The 14,696-nt window shown below is 39.6% G+C and overlaps 1 protein-coding gene across 1 annotated transcript in view; it reads left to right on the forward strand.

Moving 5' to 3' along the window:
- The window catches only part of LOC109930684 (cohesin subunit SA-2-like), a 170,388-nt gene that overhangs the window by 149,795 nt on the left and 5,897 nt on the right, over positions 1 to 14,696 (forward strand). Inside the window, exons 14-19 of the mRNA XM_048605296.1 lie at positions 438 to 552; positions 2,347 to 2,464; positions 9,267 to 9,370; positions 11,135 to 11,227; positions 13,835 to 13,924; positions 14,568 to 14,596. Of these exons, the coding sequence (XP_048461253.1) occupies positions 438 to 552; positions 2,347 to 2,464; positions 9,267 to 9,370; positions 11,135 to 11,227; positions 13,835 to 13,924; positions 14,568 to 14,596 (549 nt within the window). The remainder of the gene's footprint in view (positions 1 to 437; positions 553 to 2,346; positions 2,465 to 9,266; positions 9,371 to 11,134; positions 11,228 to 13,834; positions 13,925 to 14,567; positions 14,597 to 14,696) is intronic.

The raw sequence follows: 14,696 nt of genomic DNA on the forward strand, positions 1-14,696 counted from the left end.
TCTGTAGTTAATCATTAATAATATTTGGCAAGTTCTAGAAATATTCATATCCCAGCTGAAAACTTTTTAACTATGGACTCCAAGACTACTGGCTTTGTCGCATGCCTCAAATGTGCAAGTTTTGTCAGTGGTCAGTTGTGTATCCTGGCTGAAGATCGACAGAGATTGAAGTATTTTGTTCTTGTAAAGTACTTTTGGATCTAATCAACCTCTATTTTGGATGTTGAACTAGTATTTTTGAAGTAACTTTCTTGATGTAATAGCGCAACTCTGGAGAATTCTAATTTTGCTGTACCCTCTATGATGAAGGATACTTGATGGCAAGAAGTACTGGAAAGCTTGTCAAGTACAACTGGGGATTGATGGAATTTAATTTGAAGTGAAATTCTTCTTAAAACTTTTTTTGATGCTGTAATATTGACTGTCTTTTCTTTAAGGCTTTTCAGTCAGAAAGACCCTGAATCTGATGAAGGGGCAGTAAAAAGAAAAGGAAGGCAAAGCCCAAATGCAAAGCTCATCAAAACACTGGTGTTTTTCTTCCTCGAGAGTGAGGTAGGCTGTTAATTATGCACATTACCATTAATTATGATACATTAGCCATTAATACATTCAATCAGTAATGGCTTTACTGATAGCATTGCACAATAATTAGTATTTTACGGATCTCAGTTCCTAAAATAATGTTTGTCATTTGTTGGGAACAAAGTTATTTGATCATTTATGAGATTAAATGGCAGAACCCTTAAGAGTACTGATAGGTAGAGGGGTCTGGGTGTACAGGTACACAGGTCACTGAAAGTGGCAACGGAGGTGTAGAAGGTAGTCAACAAGGCATATGACATGCTTGCCTTCATCAGCTGGGACATTGAGTTTAAAAATTGGCTGGTAATGTTGCAGCTTTATAGAATCTTGGACCGCATTTGGAATATTGTGTTCAGTCTGGTCGCTACACTACCAGAAGGATGTGGTGGCTTTGGAAAGGGTACAGAAAAGATTTACCAGGATGTTGCTTGGCATGGAGGGCATTAGCTGTGAGGAGAGGTTAGAGAAACTTGGGTTGTTCTCAATGGAACAACGGAGGTTGAGGGGCGACCCCATAGAGATCTACAAATATGAAGGGCATGGGCAGAGTGGACAGTCAGAAGCTTTTTCCCAGGGTGGACTAGTCAGTTACTAGCAGGCATAGGTTTAAGCTGTGAGGGCCAAGTTTTAAAGATGATGTACGAAGCAAGTTTTTTTTTTACACAGAGTGTGGTGGGTGCCTGGAACTCGCTGCCGGGGGAGGTATTAGAAGCAGATATGATAGTGATTTTTAAAGGGCGTCTTGACAAATACATGAATAGGATGGGAATGGGAATGGGAATAGAGGGATACGGTCCCCAGAAGTGTAGAGGGTTTTAGTTGTGACGGGCAACATGTCAGTGCAGGCTTGGAGGGCCAAAGGACCTGTTCCTATGCTGTAATTTTCTTTGTTCTTCATCAGATTCTTGTCTTGGATCTTCAGTTTTGAAAACAAAATTGTTAACTTTTGTTCGGTGTTATTTTACCAGTAGAGAACGCAAATTATGATTGCTACTCCTCAGTTCATCAAACAAGTGCCAACTAGATTTATTATCTCTGATTTTTCTTTCACCTTAAAGAGGGAGAAAGCATAATCTCAAAACCCCCCACCCTTTCCACACTCCACAATGGTATCATTTTTCCTTTTGATGCATCATTGATAGGAATCTCTTGCAGTTTCAATTCAAGCATTGCATATTGCTGAGATCCTAAAAGGCAGTAAACAGATTGCACTTGGAGCAACAACAGACTTTTTGTAGATTGTTGAATGTGGATGGTACAACAATTGGCACAGTGTGCTGTGTAGTTTGAGCTGTTATGTCCAACTGAGTCTAAACGTTACAGATAAAAGCAAAATGCTGCAGATGCTGCAATTACTCAGCAAACCAGACAGTATCTGTGGAGAGAAACAGAGTTGGCGTTCTGTGTCAGTACAGCCTTTGATTAGAATTATTTTGAATTTTTGGAAGCATTTCATTCTTATACTTTGAAACTCTGAAACTCTGTTTCTCTCCATAGATACTGCCTGACTTCTAAGTAATTACAGCAGTTTTAGTTTATTCATGTGATATAGAATCTACTTCAGACTTTCACTGCACAATTCATAACATGATTGCTTTTTAATGTACGTTATTTTGGGAGCGCAAGAAATAAATGTAGACAAACTATGTTATCCAAGTTAATGCATTTTCACAAAATCTTAGGATTATGACTTTTTCCACGTTGAAATTATGTTGTGCTGAAATTTTTCAATTCTCCTAAATTGTTCTTTCTTTCCATTGATAGCTGCACGAACATGCTGCTTATCTTGTGGATAGCATGTGGGATTGTGCAACTGATTTGCTCAAAGATTGGGAATGCATGGCTAGTCTCCTTTTGGACGAGCCACTCAATGGTGAAGAAGGTAAACGATTTTTAAACAACATTCTTTGACACTTCATGAAAATACGTAAAAACGTAGTGTGCAAAATTTTGAAAAATATACATCAAATATGTCGTAAAAAAATGAATGCCACTTGATCATTCAAAATAACATGTTGATGTTTGAATGCATTCACATGTACTATAATCAAAAAATAAAGAATCAAATGCTCTCCTGATGCGTAGGTATATCATCACATCGTGTAAAGTAATTTTGAATTGTATTGACCTGGAAGGCTCCATTTAACTACTGTGATTTCACGAGGAATACTGATGAGGCTGCAGCATGTGACCTTAGTATTCCCTAGATTAGAGACCTAGACTGAACTGATTTGGCTTTACCCCTGCTGATTGTCAATCACTTGACTCCTGTTAGGGACAACGGTTCAAGTCCCTACCTGCCTGGGAGGTGTGTTACAACATGTTCAAACAGGTTGACTAAAATAATTATTTGAGAGAAGTTGTTTTTCTGGTATATCCATGCAGTTGATTAATCAATTGCCATTTAGCAATCAAGTACGCATCCAAAAGTTAGGTACTTGGTTAAGATGCAGTAGAACGTCTCTCAGCCGTGAAATTTCATGTAACAAGTAAGACATGAATGACTGAGAGGAGAATTGGAAACAGTGGGGAGCCTAAATTAAGGATTTAAATATCCTGGACCCCTATCTAAAGTATAATTTTATCATGGAATCCCTACAGTGCAAATAGAGGCTATTCGACCCATTGATTCTGCACCTACCATCTGAAGAGCATCTCACCCCCACCTCCCCAATCCCCGTATTTCCCACAGCTAACTCACCAGCTTGTACAACATTGGACAGTATTGGGCAATTTAGCATTACCAGTCCTCCTAACCTGCATATCTTTGGACGTGGGAGAAAACCAGACCGCCTGGAGGAAACCCTCTTAGACATGAGAAGAACATGCAAACTCCACACAGTCAGTTATTCAAGGCTGGAATCGAACTTGGTTCCCTGGCATTGAGAGGCAGTAGTATTAACTACTGAGCCAGCTTGCTGCCCGCTTATTAAGCAGATTAAAATTTTAGTTTGTAAAATCATCTTGCTGAGGTATGTTAGAATATTTGGATGTTACATAATTGTTATTCTCCCTGACAAGTCCACCAAATTTGCAACAATCCCAGATAAGATCACTAAATTTGTATTACAAACCAGTTAGGGACCAATAATTTCTTTGAAAGTTGACAAAGTTTTGAGATCCACGGTACTTAAGAGAATATAGTTACAAGATTCAAGGTTTTGAATAAGCAGAATAAACTTTGTTTAACTGTTTTCATTTTATATTGACATCTCTTCACACAGAACATATATTGCAGCGTCTAAAATTAACCTGAAGTAAATGTAAAAAAATTTAACAGAACAACATTGGTTGACCAGCCCACATAGCACATCAGTGCACAGCAGTCCAGAATGATGTCACAGATTTCTTAGGAGCCTACCTACACAGTAGTGAACAGTGGGTCACGAAATCTCATTAAAACTTTGTCTCATTCACAAAGGATTTCAAATCTTATTTTCAGAAATCAAGCCCCTGCATTTCCTCAAGTACTGCTCTAATTTGGACCATTTCGATGTCTCCTGATAGCTTGGGTTTTGCTAGTTTCTTGAACTTCTTACAAGCATTAATTATTGATACAGTTCCAGGCAGAAACAATTGTTTCCGGACCGTACAATATTCACAGCTTACTGGCTTATGCGGTGCAAATGGATGTAAACAACTGGATTTTATCATCTAGTCCTGTTTCCAACCCAAATGAGATTGGAAAATTTACATTATAATCTGGCTTGGGACCAGTCAATTTCTTCTTTGACGTAGAAGAAGTTGGAGGTCCTGTGTACTGAGCAAATAAAGCTATAAGATTCCTTGATCGTGAACAAACAAGCTAAAATTTACAGTGCAAGGTTAGATCTGTGAAACGGTTTGCAAAATGTGCAACATACTCTTGAATTCAGAATGTACATGAGGTAAATATGCCCAATGGATTTTACTCCAACATCTTGAGCACATCAAATAGGAAATAGCTGCAGCTAGCCCTGAAGTTTTTCTGTGCTTTGATATTTATCATTTGCACTAAGCAAATGCTCCCATTAGGCTACCTTCTCCTCTGCTATTAGGTGCTCTGACCAGCCAGGACTGTTACTGAGCTCTTGCTGTCTGGATGGCTCCTGATGCTTCTCCTGAACCTTAACTCCAACTTCTGGCTCAATCCACTTAGAACTACAACTGTTCAGACCCTGCTACAGGGGCCCTTTGTGATTCAGATTCTCTTCCCTTGCTCCCACCTACTTGTCTCCTCCTTGTGGGATTCCTATTCATGAGGCCCTAAAGGCAGAATATAGAGAAATTGGAAGAAAGTTAAAATACAGACCAGAAAGGTAGTTATCTCAGGAGAGCCATGAACTAGTCAGAGTAGAAACAACAGGATGTGTAGGATGAATACATGGCTGAAAAGATTCATGGTATATTGGACTGGTTCTGGGGTAGGTGGGGCCTGTACAAACTGGACACGTTACACCTGGGCAGGACTGGGTCTGATGTCCTTTTGGGGAGTTGGAGGGGCCCCTTGCCACAGTGTTTGGAGTGGGGTTAAACTACTGTGGCAGGGGCGTCGGAACCAGAGGAGAAGGGCAGTAGATGCAGAAATTGAGGGAGAGGTAGAAACCAGGTCAAATATGACTAAGAATAGGCAGAGAAATGCTGTTGAAAAGAGCAGGGGAGTTGGTCTAAAATGCATCTGTTTCAATGCAAAAAGTATAATTGTCAAGGTAGATGAACTCAGAGTGTTGCTTAGTACTTGGAACTATGACATTATCGCGATTATGGAGACTTGGCTGAAAGAGGGACAGGACTGGCAGCTCACTGTCCCAGGATTTAGATGTTTCGGGTGTGATAGAAAGGGATGTAAAAGAGGTGGGGGAGTTGCATTACTGGAAAGGAGAGTATCCCACAGCTCTACTGAGGGAGGATACATTCCAGGACTCGTGCAGTGAGGCAGTATGGAACTCAGAACTCAGGAATAGGAAAGGTGAAATCACAATGCTCGGGGTATACTGCAGGCCTCTAAACAGCCAGTGGGAGATAGAGGGGAGAATATGTGGACAGATTTTAGAAAGATGTAAAAACAGCACGGTTGTTGTGGTGGATGATTTTAATTTTCACAGTATTGACTGGGGCTCACTTTGTGCTAGGGGCTTGGATGGAGTAGAATTTGTAAGGACCATTCAGGAGGGCTTCTTCACACAGTGTGTAATCAGCCCAGCCAGGGAAAAGGTTATACGGGACCTAGTTTCGAGAAATGAGTCCAGCCAGATGAGTCAAGTTTCAATGGGGGAGCGTTTCAGGAGTAGTGACTGTTATACCGTTATACTACGAGTTACTTGTAGATAGGAAATAACAGCAGTCCTTTGATGAAGGTGTTAAATTGGGAGAAGGTGAACTGCAACAATATTAGGCAGGAACTGGAGAGTGTTGATTGGAGAAGCTTGTTGGAGGGTAAATTCACATTGGACATGTGGGAGTATTTCAAAAAGCGGTTGATAAGCGTTCAGGAACTGTACATTCCTGCGAGAATGAAGGATAGGTGTGGCAACTCACATGATCCTTGGTTAAAAAGAAAAAGGAAGCATATGTACGGTCTAGGAGGACGGAACTGACAAAATTTTTGAAGTATATAAGGTAAGTAGGAAAGAACTTAAGCAAGGAATTAGAAAGGCTAAAAGGGTTCATGAAAAGTTGTTAGCAAACAAAATTAAGGAGAATCCCAAGGCTTTTATCCATATATAAAAAACACGAGGGTAGCAAGGAAAAGGGTTGGCCCATTCAAGGATAAAGGGGGGAATGTATGTGTGGAGCCAGAAGAGGTAGGTGAGGTCTTAAACGAACACTTTGTATCGGTATTCGATAAAGAGAAGAAATTTGTGGCGGATCATAGAATCCCTACAGTGTGGAAACAAGCCCTTCAGCCCAACAAGTCCACACCAACCCATCCCCCTGTAACCCACGTAAGCTCCACATCCCTGAACACTACGGGCAATTTAGCATAGCCAATCCACCTAGCCTGCACATCTTTGGACTGTGGGAGGAAACCGGAGCACCCGGAGGAAACTCATGCAGACACGGGGAGAATGTGCAAACTCCACACAGACAGTCGCAGAGGTTGGAATCGAACCTGGGTCCCTGGCGCTGTAAGGCAGCAGTGCTAACCACTGAGCCACCATGCCACCCCAAATCTCAGGGAAGGGACAATTTCTAAGCCAAGTTGCTATTAAAAAGGAAGAGGTGTTGTCCATCTTAAAAACTATCAAGATAGATAAGTCCTCAGGTCCTGTTGGGATCTATCCCAGAATATTGAGGGATGCAAGATAACAAATTGCTGGAGCATTGACTGACATCTTTGTATCGTCTTCGGCCACAGGTGAGGTCCCAGAGGACTGGACAATAGCCAATGTTGTCCCATTGTTTAAAAAGGGTAACATGGATAATGCAGGAAATTTACAGGCCTGTGAGCCTCCTGTCAGTGGGAGGGAAATTATTGGAAAAGATTCTCGGGGATGAGATCTTTAAACATTTAGAAGCAAATGGACTGATTAGCGATAAACAGCATGGTTTTGTGTGGGGGAAGGTCATGCCTTACTAACTTGATCGAGTTTTTTTGAGGAAGTGACGAAGATGATTGAGGGAAAAGCAGTTGATGTTGTCTACATGGACTTTCAGTAAAGCTTTTGACAAGGTCCCTCATCGCAGACTGGTACAAAAGGTGAAGTCACATGGTATCAGGGTGAGCTGGCAAGGTGGAAACAGAACTGGCTTAATCATAGGAAACATAGACCAGCAGTGGAAGAATGCTTTTTGGAATGGAGGGCTGTGACTAGTGGTGTCCCACAGGGTTCAGTGCTGGAACCTCTGCTGTTTGTAATCAACATAAATGATTTTGAGGAAAACGTAGCTGGTCTAATTAGCAAGATTGCAGATGATACAAAGATTGGTGGAGTTGCAGATAGTGAGGAAGATTGTCAGAGTGTACAGCGGGATATAAATCAGTTGGAGGCATGGTAAGAAAAAATGGCAGATTGAGTTTAATCCAGACAAATGTGAGGTGATGCATTTTGGAAGGTCAAGTACAGGTGGAAGTTATCCAGTGAATGGCAGAACTCTTAGGAGTATTGATATACAGAGAGACCTGGGAATACAGGTCCACAGATCACTGAAGGTGGTACTGCTGGTAGATAAGGGACAAAAAAAAGGCCTATGGCATGCTTGCCTTCATTGGAAGGGGCATTGAGTAGAAGGAAAGGCAAGTTATGCTGCAGCTTCATAGAACTTTAGTTAGGTCACACTTCGAATATTGCGTACAGTTCTGATCGCCACACTACCAGAAGGGTGTGGATGCTTTGAAGAGGGTACAGAAAAGGTTTACTAAGATGTTGCCTGATATGAGGCATTTTAGCTGGGAGAAAGATTGGATACACTAGGTTTGTTTTCATTGGAATGCAAGAGGTTGAGTGGCAACCTGATAGAAGTTTATGTGAATGGCATACACAGAGTGGAAGGTATAAGGCTTTTTCCCAGGGTGGAGGGGTCAATTGCTAGGAGACATAGGTTCAAGGTGCAAGGGGGGATGTTTAAAAGGGATGTGCGAGGCATGTTTTTCACACAAAGGGTGTTGAGTGCTTAGAATGCACTGCCAGTGGAAGCAGACACAATAGCAGCATTCAAGAAGCACCTGGACAAATACATGATTAGGAAGGGAATAGAGGGATACAAATCCTGTAAGTGAAGACAGTTTTAATATGGCAGGGCAAAATATGTCGGCGCCAAAGGGCCTGTTCCTGTGCTATATTGTTCTTTGTTCTATGCCCTTCCTGGTCTCCTGTCTCTTTCTCATGCTCGCATGACCCTGCAGGCGCACCCCTTTTTGCAACTGCCTAAAGACTGCACTGTCATCTGCAGCCTGTCCTGCTCTGTGGATGTGTCAAAACTCCCAGGGCTTCCTGAGAATTGGAATTCTCAACCCCTGACTGGGATAAATGGTAAATTAGCAGTTTTTAACATTTCAGAAGCCTGGACAAATGATCCAGACATGAGTTCAAATTCCATGATGGCAGATATGGAAATTAGTTTTTATGTATTAAAAAAATCCTAAAAATAAAGCTGGTGTTGGTGACCATGAACACTTTCCAGTCAACATTGCATTACTATTTAATCTGTAATTCAGGTAAGAAGACCAGATCAGTTCAAATTTTGTTTGATTATTGCTCCCGTGGATTGCCTGGAGGTTTTATTGAAACTTGTTCACAGTAACATTTCCTTCACATTTTAAAAGTAATAGTGTTTTTCTGTGAAAATACTTAAGAAGTTTAACCAATTTTATGGACATATGATGTTAAATTTTGGTAGGCCTTAGATTAAAGAAACATGAACTCTGATCTGGATCATTTCTGGTTTGGTCAATTTTATTAGAAACTCTTATATGCATTTACTTACAGATATTTGTACTTCAGGGTGTTTTGACTCTTTTGACCCTTGCTAAAGACTATTTAATGTTCAGGAGACATAGAAACATATTGTCTCTAATGTAATTTGTACAGGCTTTAGAGAGCTTTGTAAAGGATGCTGGGAAGATTTGATGAGAACGTTTCTGCCTAACTGTTGAAACAGCATTCATCTGATGTTGCATAGTATGAAAATGGTGCAAGAAATCAGTTGCTTTTCTTCCATCGTTTCCTGCCAATAAAGCTAACAGTGCATTCTTTTTTTGTCAGTGCTCACTGATAGACAGGAGAGCGCACTTGTCGAAATTATGCTCTGCACAATCCGGCAAACAGTGGAGTGCCATCCTCCAGTTGGGAGAGGTTCAGGTAGAAAGGTATGAAACTTCAGTTGCATTATCTAAGCTGCTTATTCATTTCATTGTTCAGAGCAGTGCACTTGAAGTACTTGTTCAGATTGCATATTCTGCTCATTTGAGACTTAGCATGGCTAGATATAGTCTTTATGTATACTGTTATGGTCTTTCTTGCCTCCACCCTTGTCAATCCCTTCAGTGTCTCTCAACTATCAGACTCTTTGATGCCAGTACTGAATGAAGAGAAATCTCTTGCATTTCTTACACTGGAAAGATTGAAGCCACTGTCTTCTGTTCCGGTGGCAAATCAGCCATTGCACTCCCTGGCAACTGTCTGACACTGCTTGCAATCTTGGCATTATATTTGATCCAAGATGAAATCCCACCCACATGTTTGAATCCATCAGTCAGACTGCCCATTTCTATCTCTGTAACATTGCCTGACTCAATCCTTGCCTGAGCTGAAGGGAGGTGATAACCTAATGGTATTATCGCTGGACTGTTAATCCAGAGACCCAGATAATGTTCTGGGGACCTGGGTTTGAACCCCGCCACAGCAGATAGTGGAATTTGAATTGAATATGAATTCAGTAAATATCTGGAATTAAGAATCTAATGATTCCATTGTCGATTGTTGGAAAAACCCATCTGGTTCATTAATGTCCTTGAGGGAAGGAAACTGCCATCCTTACCTGGTGTGGCCTACAAGTGACTCTAGACCCACAGAAAAAAAGATCATTTTCTGCTGAAATCTCATCCATTCCCATTTCACCTCTGGACCTGACAATGCCAATGCACACCAATCTTTCTTCGCACTGACTGTAAACTTAAGGTAATCTAAGACTCTGCTGCACATGTCCAAATTCTCACTGATGTTCTACTCACCTATCACCCTTGTCTTCAGTAACCTACCTTGACACCCGCTTAAGCAGGTCCTCAATTTCAAACTTCCCACCACTATTTTCAAATCCATTATGTAGCCTTGCAGCTCTTTATCTCCTCCAGTCCTGTTAATCCTTTCCAATTCTGCCCTCTCGACTTCTCCCAATTTCAATACGTAACTTCACCGCTGGCAGCTGTGATTCATAAATTACCTCTTTGCCTTTGTCTCTTCCCTTGTCAGTCAACATGTGTTCTTCTTTGACCAAACTTTGACCAAGACTCAGCTATTCTAATACCTCTTTGTTTGGTATTGAGATATGTGTGGTAATTTTCCTGTTAAGAACCATAGTGCATTTTCGTTCTCATTAAAGTTTTATGTAAATGCAAGTTGTTGTTTGTTATTCAAATTTGTAATGTAAATTATGCTACATCCTTTATTTTATAAGGATAAGGGAACTTATTTATTTATTAGCATAGTATTTGTTGTACTTTACAGAATATTTTGATTTTATTCACGGCTGCTGAATGCTGTTTAGTGTTTTGTAGCAAACAAGCATGTTGTTCGTTTACCTTATTTTGCACTGAACAAAACTTTAACAAAGTGTGAAAACCTTTGATCCTGGAAAATGCTCAAACAGAAGTATTTCTGGAACAGGGGATTTTTCTATCCATGTACATTAAATGTGCGACAACTAGTTGCATAGAAGTCTGCAGTGAGAAATTAAGAGAAATGCATTTTTGTTTCCAAACAATTTTTTTGCACCTTCTTTCATCTTTTGTACATTTTTAGGGATTTGTAGCTTTGAGGAAAGATGGGGGAAATTCCAAGAGGGGAGCAGGTAAAGTGTGTACTGCAAGAATGTATATATTTGCACAACTGATGTCTGCATTTTGCAACGACAGGTATTGACTGCAAAAGAGAAAAAAACTCAGTTGGATGATCGGACCAGAATTACGGAACAATTTTCAGCTGTCCTTCCACAGCTCTTGGCAAAGGTACTCTAATTTTAATATATTTCCACGCCTTCATTGCAATCTGGAAATAAACATATGGTCTTCACAAGTACATAAGAGCCACACGTACTCCAGATTTAATACCCTTGTAACTACGCCCCCCCACCCAGGTTTATTAGACCAATGCAAAGCTAATCAAAATTTCACAAAGTGCACTGCAAATTGGTGTTTTTCTTTTAAAGTATTATTCTCTTTCATGCACCGTACTTGTTATAGAAGACCAAGAAAAATAGATCATGAATATCTTTCGAATGATAAGCTAGCCACTGGATGAACAAAGATTTTTGAGGTCCTAGTCCAGAAGTGATGAAAAGCTTTTTGATAGATATATCAAGAAAATTGATGCTGCCAGATGTTTTTCTGTATGTCAAAAATGTTAAAATACTAAGCGATGTTGGTGATGTTACAGCTGTACAATTTGTGGTTCGATCATTTTGAATTACTGCTTTTAGTTCTAGGTCCTGCATCACACGCAGGTGATGTTAATCTTGAATGTGGTGCAACAAAGATTCACCAGAATTATGCCAGATCTGAATATGGGGACATAATACATAAACCAGATGTATTTTTCCTTAAATTTACAAGATTAAGAGATTATCGATTTGAGCTGTTTGAAATGATAAAAGGAGTTGCTAGGGCAGATAGGGACAAATGGTTTTCTGTTATGGGATAGTACAGAACAAAGGGGCAGAATCTTAAAATCGTAACTTCATTTCCTTTGCCCAAAAATCAGTTGAGACTAAGTCAGTTGAAAATTTCAAAACTGAGATTGATCAACTTTGTTGAGGCCAAAATTACTGAGGGTTATAGAATCATGGTGAGTATATTGACAATCATCAATCAGGGCAGTATAGGTTTGAGATGCTGAACAACCTACAGCCATCCCGGTGAAAAGGACAGGAAAATTGAATTCAAGTTTAAAAGTTCTAGTTATTATCAGTGGGTAGATGGCTGAATGGTTGTCTTCTATCTCTAATTTCTGTGATGTTTATAAATTGACAGACAAGATTGAATCACAGATAAATTCATCAGTTGACAAATTTCCAAACAACAGCAGAAAGAAATGGACCTAAAATGCCTAGAAGTATTAAAAAAAATTCCTGTGACGGCAGGACTGACATATGAAGAGAGACCAGATCAGTTAGGTCTGTATTCACTGGAGTTTTGAAGAATGAACAGGGATCTCATAAAAACTGATAAAATTCTAACAGAACTGGACAGTATAAATGCAGGAAGGATGTTCCCAAAGACCAGGGATTCCAGAACCAGGGGTAACAGTTTGACGACACAGGTAGGCTGTTTAGAACTAAGATGAGAAACTTCATTATCCCGAGTGATGAGTGTGTGAAATTCTCTCCCACAGAAAGCTGTGAAGGCCCAAAACATAGAATGGTTTCAAGCGTGAGGTAGATGTAGTTTTAGGGCTAAAGGGATCAAAGGATATGGAAAGAAAGTGGGAACAGGGGAGTGAGTTGGATGATCAACCATGGTCATACTGAATGCTAGGGCAGGCTCAAAGGGTTTAATGGCCTACTCCTTCCATTTTCTGTGTTCTATGTTTCTATTAGTCTACCTAGTTTCTCTGTGCTTTACACCATGCTGCTGCTAAAGTGTAGAAGTAAAAAGCTAGACGCTTCTTACTGTTGGCTTTTGACAAGGTAAGAAATGCGCATGTATCCTGGGGTGATTGATCTTCCAGTTTTCTTTCTTTCATTGGAGAAGTATTTTTGGTTTGCTGTCTACATTTTTTTGCAGTAGGTTTTCTGCATAATAAAAAATCAGTGAGTTGATTTTATTTTTTGAATGCCGTTTGCATTTAGAGACTCAAGCTGTGGCCTTTTTCATTTCTTTAGCATGTTAATCTGAATCTTGCACTTCTGTCCTCAAACCATTCTTCACAAAAAAACAAAATCAATTTGTTTCTGATCATCAGCAATATTGTTCATAGTGTTCTCTGATCCAAATAATTCCTTCTGAAGAGAGGAAATTCTGAGTACTGAGTTATTTATCTTAAAAGAAGGAACAAAAGAAGTTGCATTTATGTGGAATGTTTCACAACCTCAAGATACCCCAAAATGCTTCATGGGCAATTAATTACTTTTGCAATATAATCATTATTGTTATATAGAGAATTACAGCAAGATCCCATAACGATAATTACCAATGCTGTTTGAAGGATAAATGCTGGATTGTGTACCAGGATAACTCCCCATCTTGTGTTTGAATAGTGCAGGCAGGTGGGAATTAAATTTCTTGATCTATCAGATAACATCTTGGAAGGACAATACTTCCTTGGTGTTGTGCTGAATTATCAGTTGAGATTCTGTACTCGAGTCTGAGAAATGAATCCACATCCTTCTGTGTCGCAAGATGAGAATGCTGTCACTGAACCAAGGCTTGATGTCCTAAGTAAAGGACCCTGACTTTTTATGTGCGAAAACACTGTTATAGGCATTTGTTACTTTTTTGTACTGCTTTAATGCTTTATGTTCAACTTTATTTTGTTGGACATTAGTTGAATTAGTTATTTGGATATGAAAATTTATTGTCTACTCTCTTCAAACCCCTCCCCTTCCCCATTTTGAGCAGTATGCTGTTGACGCAGAGAAAGTGACGAACCTTTTACAGTTACCACTGTTTTTTGATTTGGAGATCTATACAACTGGCCGACTGGAAAAGGTGAAAGGACAGTTATTTTATATACTAGTATTCTTGTATCACTGTTTAAATTTTGTAAAATTCAAGTTGACCTTAAATTTTATATTGAACTTTAATGAAATTAGGAATGAGTTGTATATTCTGTAACTGTCATTTTGAGGACAGATAAATCTTGTAGCCTCACAAAAGTAGGCATTTTAATACTACAACAAAGGATGGGATAATCAAAAATCACTGAGTTACACATAATATTTCAAATAAATATGAATCTGAAGTATAACTTGGAAGTGCTGGAAATACAGGCTACCGTATATGCTAGTGTAAAAGCTGACCCTCTGACTTTTAGTCTCAAAAAAAAACCCATTTCTGTCTATGCTTTGTATAAAAGTAAGTCGCAAGTTCTCAGGGATCAAAGGAGATTTGTTGTTATTAATGACTTATGATGATTAAAGGCATGGGTATGAACCTTTAGATTTTCCCTCTGCTAATTCCAGCAACAATCTCTCAATCAATTAATGAGACTAATTGTGTACCAGATGATCAATCATAATGCTTTCGAGGAAGCGCAGTTTAAACTGGAGAACGAAGTGGAAAAATGGGTTAAAGAGCATCAGGAGAAAGGTCGTTATATCTCCTGCATAACTATCCAACTTTACACCCTCAGAATCGAAGAAAGATGGTATTTCAGAGTTAAAGGCTAGTGCCAGCTGGTGCACAAGATTCATGAAAAGGTATGATGTAGTCCTCCATCAGCAAATGAGAATTTCACAATGTCTGCATCTGAGGTTATAGT

This window comes from Rhincodon typus, chromosome 14, assembly GCF_021869965.1.
Source record: "Rhincodon typus isolate 14 chromosome 14, sRhiTyp1.1, whole genome shotgun sequence".
NCBI lineage: Eukaryota > Metazoa > Chordata > Chondrichthyes > Orectolobiformes > Rhincodontidae > Rhincodon > Rhincodon typus.